The 18004-nt window shown below is 52.8% G+C and overlaps 1 protein-coding gene across 2 annotated transcripts in view; it reads left to right on the forward strand.

The window, feature by feature from the left end:
• PRKACB (protein kinase cAMP-activated catalytic subunit beta) overlaps positions 1 to 18004 on the forward strand; it is a 55838-nt gene that overhangs the window by 21762 nt on the left and 16072 nt on the right. Inside the window, exons 1-3 of one of the 2 annotated variants that reach the window (XM_066597849.1) lie at positions 442 to 649; positions 10021 to 10082; positions 13741 to 13869. In XM_066597849.1, the coding sequence (XP_066453946.1) occupies positions 469 to 649; positions 10021 to 10082; positions 13741 to 13869 (372 nt within the window). In that variant the 5' untranslated portion in view covers positions 442 to 468. Of the gene's footprint in view, positions 1 to 441; positions 650 to 10020; positions 10083 to 13740; positions 13870 to 18004 lie in introns of those variants that run through there. The other variant, XM_066597850.1, reaches the window with a different exon arrangement.

Below are 18004 nucleotides of genomic sequence, written 5' to 3' on the forward strand. Positions count from 1 at the left end.
TCTCTCCCCGCAAAAGATACAAGACCTCCCAGAGCTCCTGTGATGGGAATCACTTGGTCCTTAAGGCAATAGATGGGCTCCCAACTAAGGGGTTAACAGATTTGTGTTTGCAGGTTGTGATGCTTCACCCACAGACGCTGACAGTATGTGAACGGCGCCACCGTGTGAGCGCGGCCTGCAGCCTGTAAGGGTAGGTTGGCACATTGTGTATTTGCACCACTGGTTGCCCGTTTTCGGTGGGCGCAGGACGCTCCTCTTTATTTTTGAGTCTTCTTTCTGGGGTGTTTGTAGTTGGGACTTTGAGTCGGAGCTGAGCGGGTAAATAATCTTGCAAGGCGAGGAGGAACTTGTAACCGCGGTGGTTTTGTGCGTACAAACAGGAAGTCAGACTCGCACGACGCTCTGCAACTTTTCTCTGCAACCCTCTGAAGTTGTGAGCTGCTTGCAGCCATTGCTGTCAGACAGTGCATGGCATCTCCCAGCGACAGCCTCCAGTCCGCCGGCACCTCCTCGGCTCTGCAGAAACTAGAAGGCTTTGCAAACAGATTGTTCCATCGTAATGGGAAGAGCAGCGGGCAGGAGCAGAAGGTGGCCCCCGAGGGCGAGGGCCCGCTGGTGTCTGAGAGCGCCGTGCTGTGGGACCGGACCAGTAAGTAACCTGGAGCCTCGCTCAACAGGTTTAACCTTGATCTGTCTCTGAAGGTACTACAGCGGGCGCAATAATACCTAGATCCTGGAGCGTCGTTACACTCATGCAGAAGGGATTATCTACAGGCATTGGGGTGGGGGGGCCGGAGGTCTTATGTACCTGCATAGTAGGATCACTCCTATCCCAGGGACGCCACACCGGAGTTTTGCTAAGGGAGATTATTTTTATACATATTTTGTGCATAAACCAATGTAGGGAATGCGAGCTGCACTGTTCAGACTAGAAGACGCACCCGGATCGAGACAATAGAAAGTAGGAGAAAATATTACGTACTAATCAAAACTCCCCTGGTGCGCTAAAGTGGAGGGTTTAGTTTCAAGTGCACTTGCATAACCTCAGTGGCCCCTAGTGGTGGTTGTGCCCCCAGCTCAGTGGCCCCTGGTGGTGGTGGTGGTTGTGCCCCCAGCTCAGTGGCCCCTGGTGGTGGTTGTGCCCCCCCCCCCCCCCGGCTCAGTGGCACCAGAGCAGCAACCCCACCAAGAAGTACTTTACCCCAGTCCGTAGCTCCAGTCGCCCCTCATAAGAGTCTCAGACCCCCCGACCTCTTCCCTGGCATCAGTGTTACTGCACCAGACACTGGTAGAAGGGGTCAGAGGTACCTCTGTGAAGTCAGCACCCCATCTTTCAAAAAAGTACATTTTTTTTCAAAAGTTCCGGATGCACCCCAAGGAGTTCTAGAGTTCCCTATTAATTTTAGAAATAGTTCTAGCGAATTAAGCAAAAAAATTAACAAATGTACCTCTGGGGTGCTAACTTCAAAAAATGTTCTCACTAATTCAGCGAGAACTTTGTAAATATGGGTTCTAGAGCTTCGAGCAAGAAGAGTGTTCTTCATAACTCGAGGTGCTACCCAGAACTGTTATAAAAAAGCGGGATTTCCCCAAAAATTATTTACACACAACTTTTTTAGGAAATCCCTCGATTTTGTAAGAGTTCTGGGTAGCACCTCGAGTTATGAAGAAAACTCCTCCTGCTCCTCCGGTCCTGATGCTGAAGGACTTTTGTAGACCTCTGGCGGCTTCTCGGTCCTGATGCTGGAGGACATTTGTCGACATCTGGTGGCTCCTCTGGTCCCGATGCTGTAGGACACTTGTAGATGTCTGGCGGCTCCTCTGGTCCTGATGCTGAAAGACTTTTGTAGACGTCCGGCGGCTACTCCGGTCCTGATGCTGGAGGGCATTTGTGGACCCCCTGGGTGGGTCCTACTGTTCCTCTGGTCCTGATGCTGGAGGGCATTTGTAGATGTCTGGCGGCTTCTCTGGTCCTGATGCTGAAGGACTTTTGTGGACCTCTGGCGGCTCTTCCGGTCCTGATGTTGGAGGGCATTTGTAGACCTCTGGTGGGTCCTACTGTTCATCTGGTCCTGATGCTGGAGGACTTTTGTAGAGGTCTGGCAGCTCCTCCTGCTTCTCCTGTCTTGATGCTGGAGGACGTTTGGCGACGTCTGGCGGCTCCTCGGGTCCCGAAGCTGGAGGACGTTTGGCGACGTCTGGCAGCTCCTCGGGTCCCGAAGCTGGAGGACGTTTGGCGACGTCTGGCGGCTCCTCGGGTCCCGGACCGTTCCACTATCAGACCGCCAACGTCCCCTGCTGACAGGATCCGCAGTGCAGTGTTTGTAGTGCGAAAAAGTTTGTGTAACTTGCGTGTTCAGCGATGAATTTTACTTGCAAAACACATCGCACTCTCAGGCAAAGTCGCAGGTTTAGGAGCGCGATGGCGTCCGAGTTCCTCACATTGCGGTTCCTGCGTTCTTCGCTGTGTACATAAGCCGTAAGGCCGTACCCAGGCATGGCAAGGATTCTCCTGGGGAGCTGCCGCACATCTTGCTTCACTCTTTGCATCTCCTTAAATCCCGTTCGCTTGCCTCGTACCGCGGCTTATACCGCCATATACCGGCCCAGCGGTCCATCAGTGTGGGCTACGGGTTAGCGGAGGCCTGTGGATGTGTTTTGACCTGTGAGCTTTCCCGAAGCGGCGGTTGTGTTGTACGGGGAGCTGAGTTGTTTTGGGTTTGCTATATAAACCTGGGACTGGCGGGTCAGTAACACAGGGAGAGTTCACCTTTTGACTGCATCACTGTTGCAAATTAAAGGAGTTGTCTGCTTGTAAACTATTGGTGGCCTGTCCTCTGGCCACGTCTGTAGTAGAAAATTGGCTGGGGTCCATTGCTTGGGATTCCCTGCCGATAAGTTCTGTCAGGTTGGCATGCTAGTGCACGGAGCTGATTTTTGCAGGAAGCGGACACCTCCGTTCTTGCTGTAGTGGCAAGGCTTGGTATTGCAGGCCACATTCCTGATCATTGCAATGGGAACTTGGCCCGCAATACCAAGCCTCGCCACTACGGTAAGATCGGAGCTATCTGCTTTCTGCACAATTCAGTCCAATACATGTCTACCAGCTTGGCAAAGACCCTGGGCAACAGACCCCCTGCCAATCTACTTCTGATGACTTACCCGGAGGATTGGCCATCAACAGTTTACAACTTAAACTCCTGTAATTGTAGCGTTGAAATGGTTAAATGGTTCTGGTTGTTGCAGTCGGTCACAGCCAGGGTTGACCATGAACGCTGTCACCCCCTCATCTGTCCTGCCCTCCGGCGGCCGTACAGACATGCAGCCTCCAAATGGTTAAAGTAAGGCCGCCCCCACGCCGGCAGTAAACGCGGCGGACGTTCTGCAGCAAATAGGTGACATTTTAGACAAATCTTCACACGTTGCAGTTTTATTTGGTGCCGGAAACATGAAAAATGCTGCGATTTACAGGCGTTCGGCGGGTCTGTTATGTATCGGGAGCTGCGGATTTCATGAAAGATCAATGAAAAAACATGAAATTCGCCTAAAAATGCGATTAGAACAATATTGCCGGGTTTTTTTTTTTGTTCTGTTCTTTTTTTTGGGGGGGGGGGGGGGTTTGCAACGTTTTCTGTTTGGAAACTCTGAGAATCCGCTTGAACATCCGTGTTTGTGGATTCTTAATGGGATTTTGCCAGCGTGACCTCAGAAGCCGCCGGACCGCAGAAACCAACGCATTCCGCCGCGGAAAATCCGCACAGAGAGACGCAACTATGTATACGCAATCCGCAGCCAATTCCGCAGCGCTCATTAACTCCGCCCATCTACAGAAACGCAGCAGACCGTCTGCAGCTAGAACGTCCCACGTGACGGCCCCCTACGGCAGCGCTATTCGCGGCACTTCCCCGAGTCTTTACACTTCTGCGTTGTGTAACTCCTGGCACGCGGTACGGCGCCAGCGGCATCTATCGCGATATCCGCTCGTAGTCGTGACTACCACATCCGGCTGAGGGACTCGTGAGAATGCGAAGAAAACCGATGGTTCTGAGCTTCTGTTGCCATGGAAACAAAGGGGGCTGATTTAAATGGAGCCGGTGTTAACTCTTTGCAGTCCTGCTTCAGAGCGGATCGTTTCTGCTCCCGCGGAGAGGAGTTTGTAGCGGCAGATTTTTTTTTTCTCATCGGGGAGAGCTGAGCGCTGGCAGACAGTAATCCGGGCAGCGCAGGGTTAACGATGGGAGTGCGCGCTCCCTGCAGGGCGGCGTGTACCTCGAGGAGCCGAGCGTGCCGTACCGCCGAGCCGGGGATTATTGTGCTGCCTTCTCTTCGCCCTCCCGATGTGTCCGTTGTGTTGGCGTTGCTGAGCAGTACGATGCGGCGGGCCAGCCGGGCACCATGAACGGTGAGTACGGCGGCACAGAGGCGCGGTCACCTCGTCCGGGATGGCGGGGGCGAAGGCTTCCAGAGCGCTTAATGCAAACTTTCCGTCCATCCCAGCGCCGACGCGATATTCACCGAGGAGGGGGATTAGTGACCGGCGCGTTCTGCGGAGGGTGAAATCGCATTTTGGTGGTTTTCTACTTCAGATACACGAAGGAAAATGCATTTTTATGTTTTGTATGAAGGCAGAAAATGCGCAACGCAAACCCAACACCCCCGCTTGTGCGACATGGGGGCCGTCGGCGGTACGTGTTTGATGGCCGCTTAGCGAATGCGTTAAGCACAAATGAATAAAACGTTTGTAGACGCGAGCCGGCCCGGCGTAAGCGGATTTTTTTTTATTGTACGCGTTAAACGGAGAAATTTGCAGCTATTTTCCAAAACATGTTTTTGGCGCAATAGTCCTCTTCCATAGTTTTGTAGTCGGACAGAACCGGCATGGAAGCGCGGCGCGGTCCTGCTGACGGTAATGCCAAAGAAAAACCTAGACGCTAAGCGTACGCTTCTGTGGGCGGTGCTAGTTTGGCGTTCTGCGTAATGGAGGTAAAGCTTCGTCACGGCTGAGCGCTTACTAACTGGGTTCGGCCAATCACGGCTCCTTCACGGCGTATTCGTGTTTACGGCTCATAGAAAGCGCCGCGGTTTCACTACATATATTTATGCGTATTTAGTGTCTTCGGGTTCTTTCGTTTTTTTTATTCGTATCTATTCACTGATTTTTTTTATTTTTTTTTTATGCGCAAAACAAACTCAAAAGGACAATTCCCTTTTTTTGCGTAAATGTACCGTACGTATTCGCCACGCTCCCACAGACTTTTGGTCCTGAGTACCTACCAGAATAGGATATGCTGATCCGCCGCTCCTTGCTTTGCCGCTTCAGTGGGTCTACGTCATGCGGTAGATGCGCCATTCAGTAGTCGGGGAAGTAGGTGAGAACGGCTGTAAGGACGCGCTTGTGCGTCGCTGATACGTTGCAAATTTTGGCGCAGAAATGCTGTGGATTTCCATAAACTGCACCAAAATCTGCACCGTTGCGCTCCTCCACAATCCCGCCCACTTGGGTCGCTCTCTCGCACACAACGCTTGTTACAGCATTTCCCACGGGGTTTCGAACACCGCGCTAAACGCTGTAAAACGCGTTGATTTCCGTGGGCTTCGCAGACGCGCATTCTACGGCGGTGCTTCGAACACCGTCATTTTCGAACGCGGTCTGCTCTATTTTAGTGTTAACGCACCCCGTCACCCGCTGTAATGATGGGGCGCAGGACACGCTTTCAAACGTGTTTGGTTAAAATTGCGCAAACGCAGAATTATGAAGCCCATGTTATACAACGGCTTCCTTCACTCCTGCGATGTGTGAAACCTTCTCGGCGCGCCCCATCGTTCTGCGTTTTGCTTTTTATCGCCCACGTTTCCCTGCGGCGCCTCCTTTTTATCGCGGCGCACGAACTTGCAATTTTCGTGCGATGCGTTCTTTACACTATTGTCTTTTACATGAGAGAATTGCGCGCAGCAGCAGCGCTGATACTCGGACGTCTCATGAGCGAAACTGCGATCTTGCTGTGATTCTCAGGAGCAATATGGTGATCGCCCGTGTAAAGTACTTGGTATTGTCTTCAGCTCGCCTGCGGCACCACAAGTCCCAGCAGTCACCGCTCAGCTGTTGCCTGCAAAACTTTACATTTCACATTATCCCATTAATTTCGTGCGATTCACACAGCCCCCCCACTCGCTGCCGCCGCCCCTCCTCCGCCCTGGCTCACGTTATGTAAAAGAAAGCTTCACCGCAGATTAGAGTTGGAGAGATGGCTTATGGCGTGATTACGGCGGCCGCCGCGGCACGGGGCTTTTAGTGTAATGAGTTGTTTTTAAAACATCCATCTCTGATTATAGAAATCCCGCGCTGAACGGCCTATTAGATTAAAGCGCTCCATGGCGAGCGGACGGCGCGGTTAGCCCAGAATTGTCCTTTTTAATCAGTGTGTAAATATATATATTTGGGGGATCATCTGCAGGGAGTAAAAAGTAATAACAAATGCGCACATTCTATAGTTATCGCGCCGCACTTAGCGGGCCGTTGCTTTGTTTTCTGGCGAATCGTAGCGCTACGTATCAGTGCTATCGGCAGGATTCGCGGTATTCCGGTCGGAGCGTACGGGAAATGAACAGCCGATGCTTTCATAAAAGAGCCTAAAGAAAAACGGCGGCGTTACCCCGAGATGCGCCGCTTCCTCACAGGGGGCCGCTGGTGACACTTGTATTTGAGGGCTCCTTCGCACGGCGTATGCAGATGGCTTTCCATGAATATGCGACACATTCACGGACTCTGCCGCTTCCTGCGTGTTTTGGTCCTGCTCGCGTGTTTTTTGCACGCCCAAAGATGATAAAAACAAACCAGTCCCATTGATTGCCCGCGCCAATGTGCAGCGAGTAACGCAAGTATTCATTGCGTATTTACGTGTTCGCACTGTCTTCAATTGTCTGTCCCACTCCAGAATACGAATCAAAATATGCGCACAATAATAAACGGTTGTATTCATTACATATTGCACTCATAATGTCCGTAATATGGAGCCGACGCTGATGAGGCCTGGCGGCGAGCGCCCGCGGCCTCACGTTACTATCGGATGAGGCGTTGCGTTTGCTCACAGTGTAGATATGGGGGGGGGCACACATCCCTGTTACATCAGCTGCCCCTGTGGGGAGTCGTGTAGATGGGGGCACACATCCCTGTTACATCAGCTGCCCCCCGCCAGCCGCTGACTTTGGCGCTCCAACTCTTTTCATCACTGATTGGTACAGAAATCTGTGGCGTCTTCCAACCTCGGCCGTATCCGGAGAACTGCGCACAGTCGTTCCGATCACTCCGTAACATGTTGGCTACTGAATTACCTCCTTTCTTCAGCCGGGGGCGCACTTGGGTAAAAAAGGTGGAGTCCACACAGATGAGAGAGACAGCAATGTGCTGCGGGGGTCTTAGTCTGTGATCCCCGGCTGGATGGAATGATGGTCAGTAAGTGGGTTTATGGCGTCCGTCGGACCTGGATGAACAAATGATAGATTTACTGTAACACTAGGCGGTGTGTTCGGAGACATCGGTGGTGGTTATTAGGTGTGTTCATATGTATGCATGCCCAACACTTGGGACCCCCACCGATCAGCTGATATTGGGCCCGCTGTCATTGTGGGAAGAACCAGAAGTGGGTAGGTCCGTACGCATCACGGTTCGGGCAGGTCCGTACGCATCGCGGTTCGGGCAGGTCCGTACGCATCGCGGTTCGGGCAGGTCCGTACGCATCGCGGTTCGGGCAGGTCCGTACGCATCGCGGTTCGGGCAGGTCCGTACGCATCACGGTTCGGGCAGGTCCGTACGCATCACGGTTCGGGCAGGTCCGTACGCATCACGGTTCGGGCAGGTCCGTACGCATCACGGTTCGGGCAGGTCCGTACGCATCACGGTTCGGGCAGGTCCGTACGCATCACGGTTCGGGCAGGTCCGTACGCATCACGGTTCGGGCAGGTCCGTACGCATCACGGTTCGGGCAGGTCCGTACGCATCACGGTTCGGGCAGGTCCGTACGCATCACGGTTCGGGCAGGTCCGTACGCATCACGGTTCGGGCAGGTCCGTACGCATCACGGTTCGGGCAGGTCCGTACGCATCACGGTTCGGGCAGGTCCGTACGCATCACGGTTCGGGCAGGTCCGTACGCATCACGGTTCGGGCAGGTCCGTACGCATCACGGTTCGGGCAGGTCCGTACGCATCACGGTTCGGGCAGGTCCGTACGCATCACGGTTCGGGCAGGTCCGTACGCATCGCGGTTCGGGCAGGTCCGTACGCATCGCGGTTCGGGCAGGTCCGTACGCATCACGGTTCGGGCAGGTCCGTACGCATCACGGTTCGGGCAGGTCCGTACGCATCACGGTTCGGGCAGGTTGGTATTGCAGTGAATTCAATGGGAGCTGCACTGCATTACCAACCTGGGCTGCTGCCATACAGACAGCGTCGTCTGCTTCCTGTTCAGTCCCCGCTGACAGTCTGGCATCAGCTGATTGGTGGGTGTCCTGAGCAGCGGACCCCGGACGATCAACTATTGCTGACCTATTCCCAGGATTGGCCATTGATATAAAGTCCTGGACAACCCTTCGGTTAGGTCATCAGTAGACAATCACTGGGGACCCGGCGATCACCTGATTGCTCAGCCGGCGGTCAGTGCAGTGAGCCGGTGGTGTATCATAGCCGGCACCAGAAGTGACCTAGCTGACTTCACCCCCCAATACAATCAGTAGGATCTGAAGCGGCACTTCTACCTCCGACACCGGGGTCGGCCATGAAGTGTAATGGCGCTAAGATACCCACTGATCTCATTGCGAGGGAAGCCAGCTAGGTCACTTCCGGTACCGTCTGCTAGACCGCACATCCAAGCCGCTGCACTGACCTGACGCTGGGCGATCAGGTGATCGTGGGGATCTGATGCAGCAGGTCCTCAGCAATCGGCTATTGATAACCTACCCGGAGTATAGGCCATCAATAGTAAAGTCCTAGACAATCCCTAAAAAAGGGTCATTCAACCCAAATCCTCATCCATCCATTAGACAAGTGATAAATGATCGACTGCTAGGAATCCCATAGAAGTGGATGGGGAGGGGGTCACGTGTGTACTCTGCTGTTCCTGGGAGACTTGGGGGTCCCAGCGGTCGGCGACTCTGTAATCAAGTCACCTTGGGTAGATGATAAATGGTCAAGTATATGGACCACCCTTCTAGTAGGTAGGTTGTCCTATAAAGTCTGGCCCTCGCTCGTGGATGCACTAAATCCCGTCACGCCGGCTCCATAGACAATTATCCGTAGCGTTGGCGCAGCGATGAGCTCCGTGACCTCAGTGCGATACGATGAGATGTCTCCTTCCAACAAGCCACGTTATCGGATTTCTGCTCTGCACGACTTGCTGCGGTCGCCGACGCGAGCTTCGGGGGGGGTCAGCCGCTCAGCCGCAGAGGAGCAGCCACATTGTTTGGTCCATTGGATGCCACATGGCCAAATGTTGCACTTATGTTGATGATCCAGTTTTGGCGCTAGGTGTAGGTTTGGTGAGGCCGGAAATATCCCAGAGAGCACATGGATCTACAGACGTTGTACCGGCGCCCTTCCAGGTTATTTACTACAGGCGGTCTCTCCCCAATGTAATCCGTCTGGATGGATTTGTTGCATCCGTTTGTAGGAGGGACTTTATTTTTTCTTTTCCCCTCCGTTTTTGTAACTTGCCCCAAAGTGTCATTTGGATTCTATAGGTTGGGGGGCGCGGTTGGCTTTTGGGTCGCAGTGTACCCCTCTGGTCTCAGCCAACCTGTAGCACTCCAAATATTGCAAACCATCAACTTTCAGCATGCTGGGAGTTGTAGTTCTGCAACAGCTGGGTAGGTCCGGGTTGGCTGGGCGTTAGTATAGGCACGGGGCAGCGTAGTCGGGGCAGGAATACTTCTGCAAGCCATTCATGACATTATTGTTTCTCCATTTATAGATTTTCTTCCTTTGTAACGTTTTGTGTAACTTTTTGTTTGTTTTTGCTTTTTTGCAGTGAAAGAGTTTCTAGCCAAAGCCAAAGAAGACTTCTTAAGAAAATGGGAAAGTCCGCCGCAGGTGAGGATGTGAGCGCTGGGGTTTACTGGGATGTCCAGACACGGATGGTCTTACACTGGTGTGGATATTTATAATTGGCTGGGTCCCTGGAATACGCCACTAGGCTCATGTAGATGCGTATTTTTGGACCGGCCGCCCTCGTGTTGGCAGACGGGGCGGATGACGCGCAGCATTACTGAATCACCGCAGATGTCAATGAGGAGTTACATATCTTCATTTACAGTTCAGCGGCGGGTTATATTCCCGGGCGCCCTCCGTTCGCGCCATTCTGTTGTGAACGTGCCTATTTCTGGACCCTCTTCTATCTACGATGGTCGCAGCGCTTCTCTGGCTGCCTCGTGCACAATGTCTAAACTACACTACGGGCTTCAAAGGTGAGAGAACAGGGGGTCTGCTGTTTATACACAGCGGGTCCCCAGTTCCAGGCCTCTGCCCCTTAGATCTCAGCATCTAGGCTCTGTGCCTGCGCTCTAATGCACGGTGTAGGAGATGGAAGAGCGGCCCCGGAGCCGGGAGATCTGCAGCACAAGGGTGCAACCAGAGGGCACCAGGTAGTAATACTCCTAGCCACCAGTCCAACTACAAATTGTGTCCTGTGAATGAAGAGTTGCTTCAGTTCCCCCCCCCCCCCTAAACAGTGCCACTCTTGTCCATAGGCCGTGCCTGGTATTGCAGCTCAGCCCCATTCAAGAAATAATAAAATGCCTTTTTTTTTTTTTTTTTATATAGTCCCTGAAACCTCTGTAAGAGTGGACAGTATTTTCTGGCAGCCATGTGATCTGGTTTTTAGGGAAGTGGTATGATTGCAGGATAATGCAGACGACCAAAACTGTGGGGGAGCCAAATGTTCATATAATTAAAGAGCTTTTAAATGGTGACTGCAATTTCCTAAAACTCTTGATGTCCTAGATACACATGTCAAAAGTTTTCATCAGTGGGGATTCGGGTCCTGAGACCCCCACGATCACTTCCATGAAGGGGCAGAAGCGCTCAACTAGGGGCTGCTAGGAACAGCCAACGTGTCACAATCCCCGCCCTGGGGCGAGCGCTTCTACCCCTTCATTTCAGCAATTGTTGGGAGTCTCGGCACCCGGATCCCCGCTGATCACTGTCTGACCTGTCTGATGGCTCAACGGTTTTAGGAATGTTCAGTTAGAGTGTGAACGCACAACTGTATGAAATGAAGCAAAGTCCGAGCTTGGAGCCGACGCCGTCCCAAGAAAAGGCGTTTAGCCGTTGGAGATTTACGCATCGCATCACCTGCAACCGTTTCCAGGACTTGTAGAGCGCCCGTGCGCGCCGCAGCGGATTCACAGTAACTACATGCCGGTCAACCAGCAATTAGAGGTTACCTGGATTTAATGACAAATCCGGGTGCCGCCCGGCAACTACATGGGGTTAGCGGCTCGGCCGCAGTGCGTGCGGGCGCCCCTCGCCGCTGGAGATACCGGAGCTGTTAGATGGTAAAGCAGAAGTCTTCTGTCCGGTAACGTCACCCCATAGACTGCAGGTCTGTCGTTCACAGCTTCACATCTAATGCCTCATCGTCTGAGCCCGCCATACACTTCATCACGGGGCCAGGAAGACTTGTCCTTTACTGGAGACTCTCTAATACGCAGTGAACACCTTGGCGTCAGATGTTACGGAGCGCGGGCATTATACGGCGGGCCGTACCAGCGGTCTGTCACTAGGTTTCCATGGGCGGACATTTAGGCACCAAAACCCTCGTTGACCGGACTGTCCGCCTGCGTAAGCGCTCATTCACACAGACAGGTGCAGTTTGTGAAAATCACTGAAACTGCTCGTATTTAGTGCGCATTTGGTTGTCCTTGTTGGTTTGTGTGCTTTTTGCAGCATTTTTCCTGCACACAAACACAGGAACGAACAGTTGCCGCCCCCTGAGCTCACGGATCGCGTGTTCACTGTGGATTTATCGCTCCCATAGACTTCCGTCGGTGGTTTTGTTCTGTAAAACGCACCAAAATGGGAGATGATGCAGTTTTTTTCACGCACATAAAAACGCTTGTTTGAACACCCCAAAGGGCGTCAAAGGGGTTAATACTGACCTTGTCACACAAATAGAAATACATGTGTAATACAGACTGATGATATGCCTGTATGAATGAGCCCTAAAGCTGCGCCCGATCAGTCGATTAACGAGGAAGCGCTGCTTTGATGCGGATTACCTGTAGAAAAAAAATCCAGTTGTCAGCCGCACATCCGTGTGAATGAGCGACGGGTCGCCAGCGAGGATTCTGTGGGCGAACGGTGGCATGAATGTTCGTAAAAGCGCCCTTCCCACCTTCTAACACCACTTTTTCTAGCTTCTTTGAAGACCTGTAAACTGCATTTTTAGCATTTCGCATGGAGTGTTTTTTTTTTTCCTCTTTTTTCTTTTTTTTGTTTTTGTTACGTAAAATGCATTTTTCTGGAGTCTTAAGTCTTGTAGAGAAGACTTAAGACTCCCTCCCCCTCCCGTCCCCATAATTACAGTAGTGCATGGGCATCTTTGGGGGGTAGCAGGGGAGTCCTCATCCCCGCCGGCCTGCGGCTTCCTCTCTGCACACTCAGAAACCTCCTTCGTTACGCAGTGTCTGCAGTAATCTAGTAATTAGAGCAGTTCTTGCTCTCTGTGTATGCGGTGTGAGGGCAGCGGGAAACTACACCAACATACGGGAAGGTGTGCCGCTCGGCCTCGTGAACGGGATGTAACACAGCGGGGTGCGAACAGCTGCTACAATGTATAGAAACCACTGCAACAATGTATACAGTGAGCACCGAGCCGCTACCATGTGAGCAACAGGAGCTCGAATCTAGCATGTCTGAAGCTGTATTTGTAAGCCTCAGCCAGGACCCTAAAGCCTGGCATACACAGCAAATTGTTGGCATCGGGCGGCCAGCTAACGTGTTTTGGGACTTCACCAACATTGGGGAGGATAAGGATCAGTCTGATGGATTTCAGCATGCCCAATCCTTTTGTTCTCTGCCAGGAGTGTTAGTGTCTTTCTCCCATACTAGAAACACATTGGTGCTCGGCCGTGTGCGCACATGTATGGATGTGTCGGGGAGAGCTGTCTGGCTGCAGGTATCTAATGGGTATGGCCAGCTTAATACCGTTGTGCCAAGGTTGTGTATTTCCAGTGAACCCAAGAACAGGGGTCTCTGAAGGTCCTAGAGTGAATGCAGCGGTCGTCAAACGTGCGTCGCCCCTTCATGCATTTCAATGAGACTCCCAGAGGTGGCCGGGTTCAAGCGCTCCGCTATCTACTGCAGTGCCGTTGAGTGGAGCGGCAGCGCCCCTACTCAGCTGCCGCTCCTTCACACGGGGTTCCCGTTTTTGTCACCCTGGGGGTCTCGGGCACAACCCTGTTGCGTGCATTTACCCCTTATTGGAGGGGATCGTGAAGACAGACACATAAGGCTGATATAAAGCCTCTGCGCTGTAATGTATCTGAACACAATGGCTGCACTTATTCCATGTTTGTAATCCATTTGCATAGCCGCCGCAGTCCTCCCCGCTGCCAAGATGTCAGAAACCTGTTAGTCAGCCTGGCTTCTGTTATATTTGTACACGGTCCAATGCAAACAGTTTAGTGCCGAGGAGGGCTCCGGACCTCAAACAGTTAAGTGGTCTAACGTGTCTGCGCCTCTCTCCTAGAACACCGCCAGCCTAGAGGACTTCGAGAGGATAAAGACGTTGGGCACCGGCTCGTTTGGAAGAGTCATGTTGGTGAAGCATAAAGGGGCCGATCAGTATTACGCCATGAAGATCCTGGATAAACAGAAGGTGGGTCTGTCCCCCGGACCCCCGGCCAACCGGCAATGCCATTTTATATCTTTCTTATAATCCAAACTTCTCTTAAAGTGACACCCCCCCCCCCCCTCCCCCGGTCCCAGGGACGACAGTGGTCTAGGCACTGGAGAGACGAGTGATGGTACCGGTCGCGAATCCTGGACTTCCTCTTCATTCTTCCAACATGGCCGTGGCGCTCCTGACGCTCCCCGTTGCATACTGTGCATCAGTAGTTAGACGCTACATGCTGATTTCTGATTGGCCAGTTGTGCTCACGTGAACAGTGCTGACCAACCAGAAATCAGCATGTAATGTCTTAGACTACCAAAGCTCGGTTTGCTCTTGTCATCTTGCAAGAATGAAGAGGGATCCCAGGACAAGGGGATTGACGTTAGAAGAGGGGAAAGCGAGGGCAACCAAACTTTGTCCCTAGGATGGAGAGTCACTAGAATAGATTTTTGAGCTCCAAATTTACTGCAAAGAACTTGAGTCAAAATATAAAGTTCTGTCTCCCCGTGGCCACCACTAGGGGCAGCGTAGGGGCTTACTGCATAGGGTTTATGCATGGAGTAATCCGGTTAGGGCTCCGTGGCCACCACTAGGGGCAGCGTAGGGGCTTACTGCATAGGGTTTATGCTCGGAGTAATACGGTTAGGGCTCCGTGGCCACCACTAGGGGCAGCGTAGGGGCTTACTGCATAGGGTTTATGCATGGAGTAATACGGTTAGGGCTCCGTGGCCACCACTAGGGGCAGCGTAGGGGCTTGCTGCATAGGGTTTATGCATGGAGTAATCCGGTTAGGGCTCCGTGGCCACCACTAGGGGCAGCGTAGGGGCTTACTGCATAGGGTTTATGCATGGAGTAATCCGGTTAGGGCTCCGTGGCCACCACTAGGGGCAGCGTAGGGGCTTACTGCATAGGGTTTATGCATGGAGTAATACGGTTAGGGCTCCGTGGCCACCACTAGGGGCAGCGTAGGGGCTTACTGCATAGGGTTTATGCTCGGAGTAATACGGTTAGGGCTCCGTGGCCACCACTAGGGGCAGCGTAGGGGCTTACTGCATAGGGTTTATGCATGGAGTAATACGGTTAGGGCTCCGTGGCCACCACTAGGGGCAGCGTAGGGGCTTGCTGCATAGGGTTTATGCATGGAGTAATCCGGTTAGGGCTCCGTGGCCACCACTAGGGGCAGCGTAGGGGCTTACTGCATAGGGTTTATGCATGGAGTAATCCGGTTAGGGCTCCGTGGCCACCACTAGGGGCAGCGTAGGGGCTTACTGCATAGGGTTTATGCATGGAGTAATACGGTTAGGGCTCCGTGGCCACCACTAGGGGCAGCGTAGGGGCTTACTGCATAGGGTTTATGCATGGAGTAATACGGTTAGGGCTCCGTGGCCACCACTAGGGGCAGCGTAGGGGCTTACTGCATAGGGTTTATGCACGGAGTAATACGGTTAGGGCTCCGTGGCCACCACTAGGGGCAGCGTAGGGGCTTACTGCATAGGGTTTATGCACGGAGTAATCCGGTTAGGGCTCCGTGGCCACCACTAGGGGCAGCGTAGGGGCTTACTGCATAGGGTTTATGCACGGAGTAATCCGGTTAGGGCTCCGTGGTGACATTAAATGTACAAGAAGAAATCTCGTAAAAGTTGAGCGACCAAAAAGTGTGTGCGGCTCGTGGTCACACGGCTGGTGCAGCGTTGTGATTGGACGGTTACGGCTCGGGCTGTATGGTGACATGAAGGCTGCAATGTTTCATCCTTTGATTGTGGATGTGGTTGCGTTGCGACATGCGGCCTCCCGCTGCTACGACACGAGTGCAGCAAGAAGTCTAAACCTGCGAATCACACGCGACTTCTCTATTGTAGACGCTGTAAATCGCAGTTCTAAAATGGCCACATGACAGCGAGGCAGACGGATCACATACAGTGTTTGACTTGTCTGACATATTTCGCGACACGTGACTCTAGTCATGGCCTCAAACAGACGTTCACTTTAAAGAGACTCGCCGTCTTTTTGCACCCCTCTGGAGGCAGTACAAGGTAGTGCGTGACTCACTGAATACAGGGGTGGATCTGTGCAGGAGTTCTGGAGAAACTTGCATTTTCAGTAGCAGCACATGCATAGAGGACTACAAGAAGTAGTCCTGGATATTCAGGAGCTGCAGCTAGCCACGCCCACTTTGCTCTTCAGCAAATGATTGACTGTTTGCCTATTACAGAGCTGCCAATCATTGGCTGTAGGGTGGTGTGGGTGGAGCTAGCCTGCGCTCATGAATATGCAGGACTAGTTCTGTGTCTGTCAGCTACTAATAAATAGAAGTTTCTCCCAAACTCCTGCACAGATCCACCAGCAGACACATCACTGTAATTAGTGCGACAGGTACTACCGCACGGAGCTCTCGGTGAGGGCTGCAAACCATGGAGACCAATTCATTTACCGCATTGTAACAGTTGTGAAACGACAACCCCTGGCATGCCGACTAGTCGCCGGCTCTTGGTGCATGCTGGGATTGGTAGTTTTACAACAGCTTGAGAGCCGCATGTGGCAGAGCACTTAGTTTATTGATCACATGGGAGATTAGCTTTGGCGTTCTGCCATACAGCTGAAGCCTGTGGTTTGGCGCTCGGCCCCCGTGTTCCTCTAACGCTTGTCCGTGCCGCCCCCGCAGCTTCCTGTACGGATCACATAACCGTGAGACTGCGGCCTGTCAGCGCTCTGACGGGTGACAGCACCGAAGTGGCATCACAGAGCGAAGAAAACGTCTAGACCTCTTATAGAATCCGTACTGTGCGGGGAGGTCATTAACCCCTTAACAGCCGCTCCTGTGCGGGGAAGGTCATTAACCCCTTAACAGCCGCCCCTGTGCGGGAAGGTCATTAACCCCTTAACAGCCGCCCCTGTGCGGGAAGGTCATTAACCCCTTAACAGCCGCCCCTGTGCGGGAAGGTCATTAACCCCTTAACAGCCACCCCTGTGCGGGAAGGTCATTAACCCCTTAACAGCCACCCCTGTGCGGGAAGGTCATTAACCCCTTAAACGGGAGTCACTCAAACATTGAAAGTCCCCTGTTCACACGGCCGATGGCCCCTTGGTTTTTGGTTCTGCTAGTGAGCGACGCCTTGCGCTGTCGGCGGCTGCGTGCACGCGGGACGATTAAAGCTCAAATGTGTTTCCAGCAAGAATTAGGGTCATATTTATTTTTACGCTCGGCCCCAGCGGATCTTTGCAGATCTACAATGTGTCACTCGCTTCGCTTCTCGTGATGAAAGGAGGAGCGGATGTTTCCCCAATTGGACGACCTCAGCGCTACTTTTATAGATCCCTTTTTATATCGTCTACTAGATGTCTGGGAGGTTACAGTAAAATCCCTTTAAAGGCGTGGTCCAAGTTAAAGGGGTGGTCCAAGTTTTTTCTGTAAAGCTCCCCTCTCCCTGCTGTGTCCCATAGCGCTGCTGCGGTCTCTCCTGTCGTGTTCGCAGGCTGCCGCAGCCAATGATGGAGCGCTCGGAGCTGGGTTGTTGAGCTCTGTCATTGGCTGCAGCTTGTGAACCGGGATGGCAGACTCAAACACACAGGCATGAAGGACCGAGCATCGGCGCGGGAGAGGAGTGGACTGCCATTTGTGTTAGTGCATACAAAAGCAGTTTTACAGACAAGCTATAACTCGGACAACCCTTTCAGGCTGCGTTCCCACGGGACGGAAGTCCTGCAAAATGTCTGCGGCGGGACCGCACGGAAAATCCGCAAGATTTTCAGTTGAAAGGCTGCTTCAAAACCAGTGCTGTTTGGCGCAGGTTGGAGGCGGCTTGTCCCCCTGTATTCCAATGCAGGAATCTTTTCCCAGAGAGGAGAGCCCGCTGTGGAAACGGCGATACAATTGACATGTTGCGGATTTGAATTCCGTGCCGCGTGATTTGTCCGCTGCAGACTGTTCGCAGCGCGTGGAAGAGATTTTTTGCATATCTTGTCTACTTTGCTGCTTAGTCTCAGGCAGCAATTCCCTATGGAAAGTCCGCACGGAAATTCTGCGACAATTCCACCCCACGTGAACCCAGCCTCAGGCCTCCTGCAGACGGGCGCAAATTGCGCGGCGGGATTCCCAGCAGAATTTCCACCCCTGGACGCC

This window comes from Eleutherodactylus coqui, chromosome 3 (genome assembly GCF_035609145.1).
Source record: "Eleutherodactylus coqui strain aEleCoq1 chromosome 3, aEleCoq1.hap1, whole genome shotgun sequence".
Classification (NCBI taxonomy): Eukaryota; Metazoa; Chordata; class Amphibia; order Anura; family Eleutherodactylidae; genus Eleutherodactylus; species Eleutherodactylus coqui.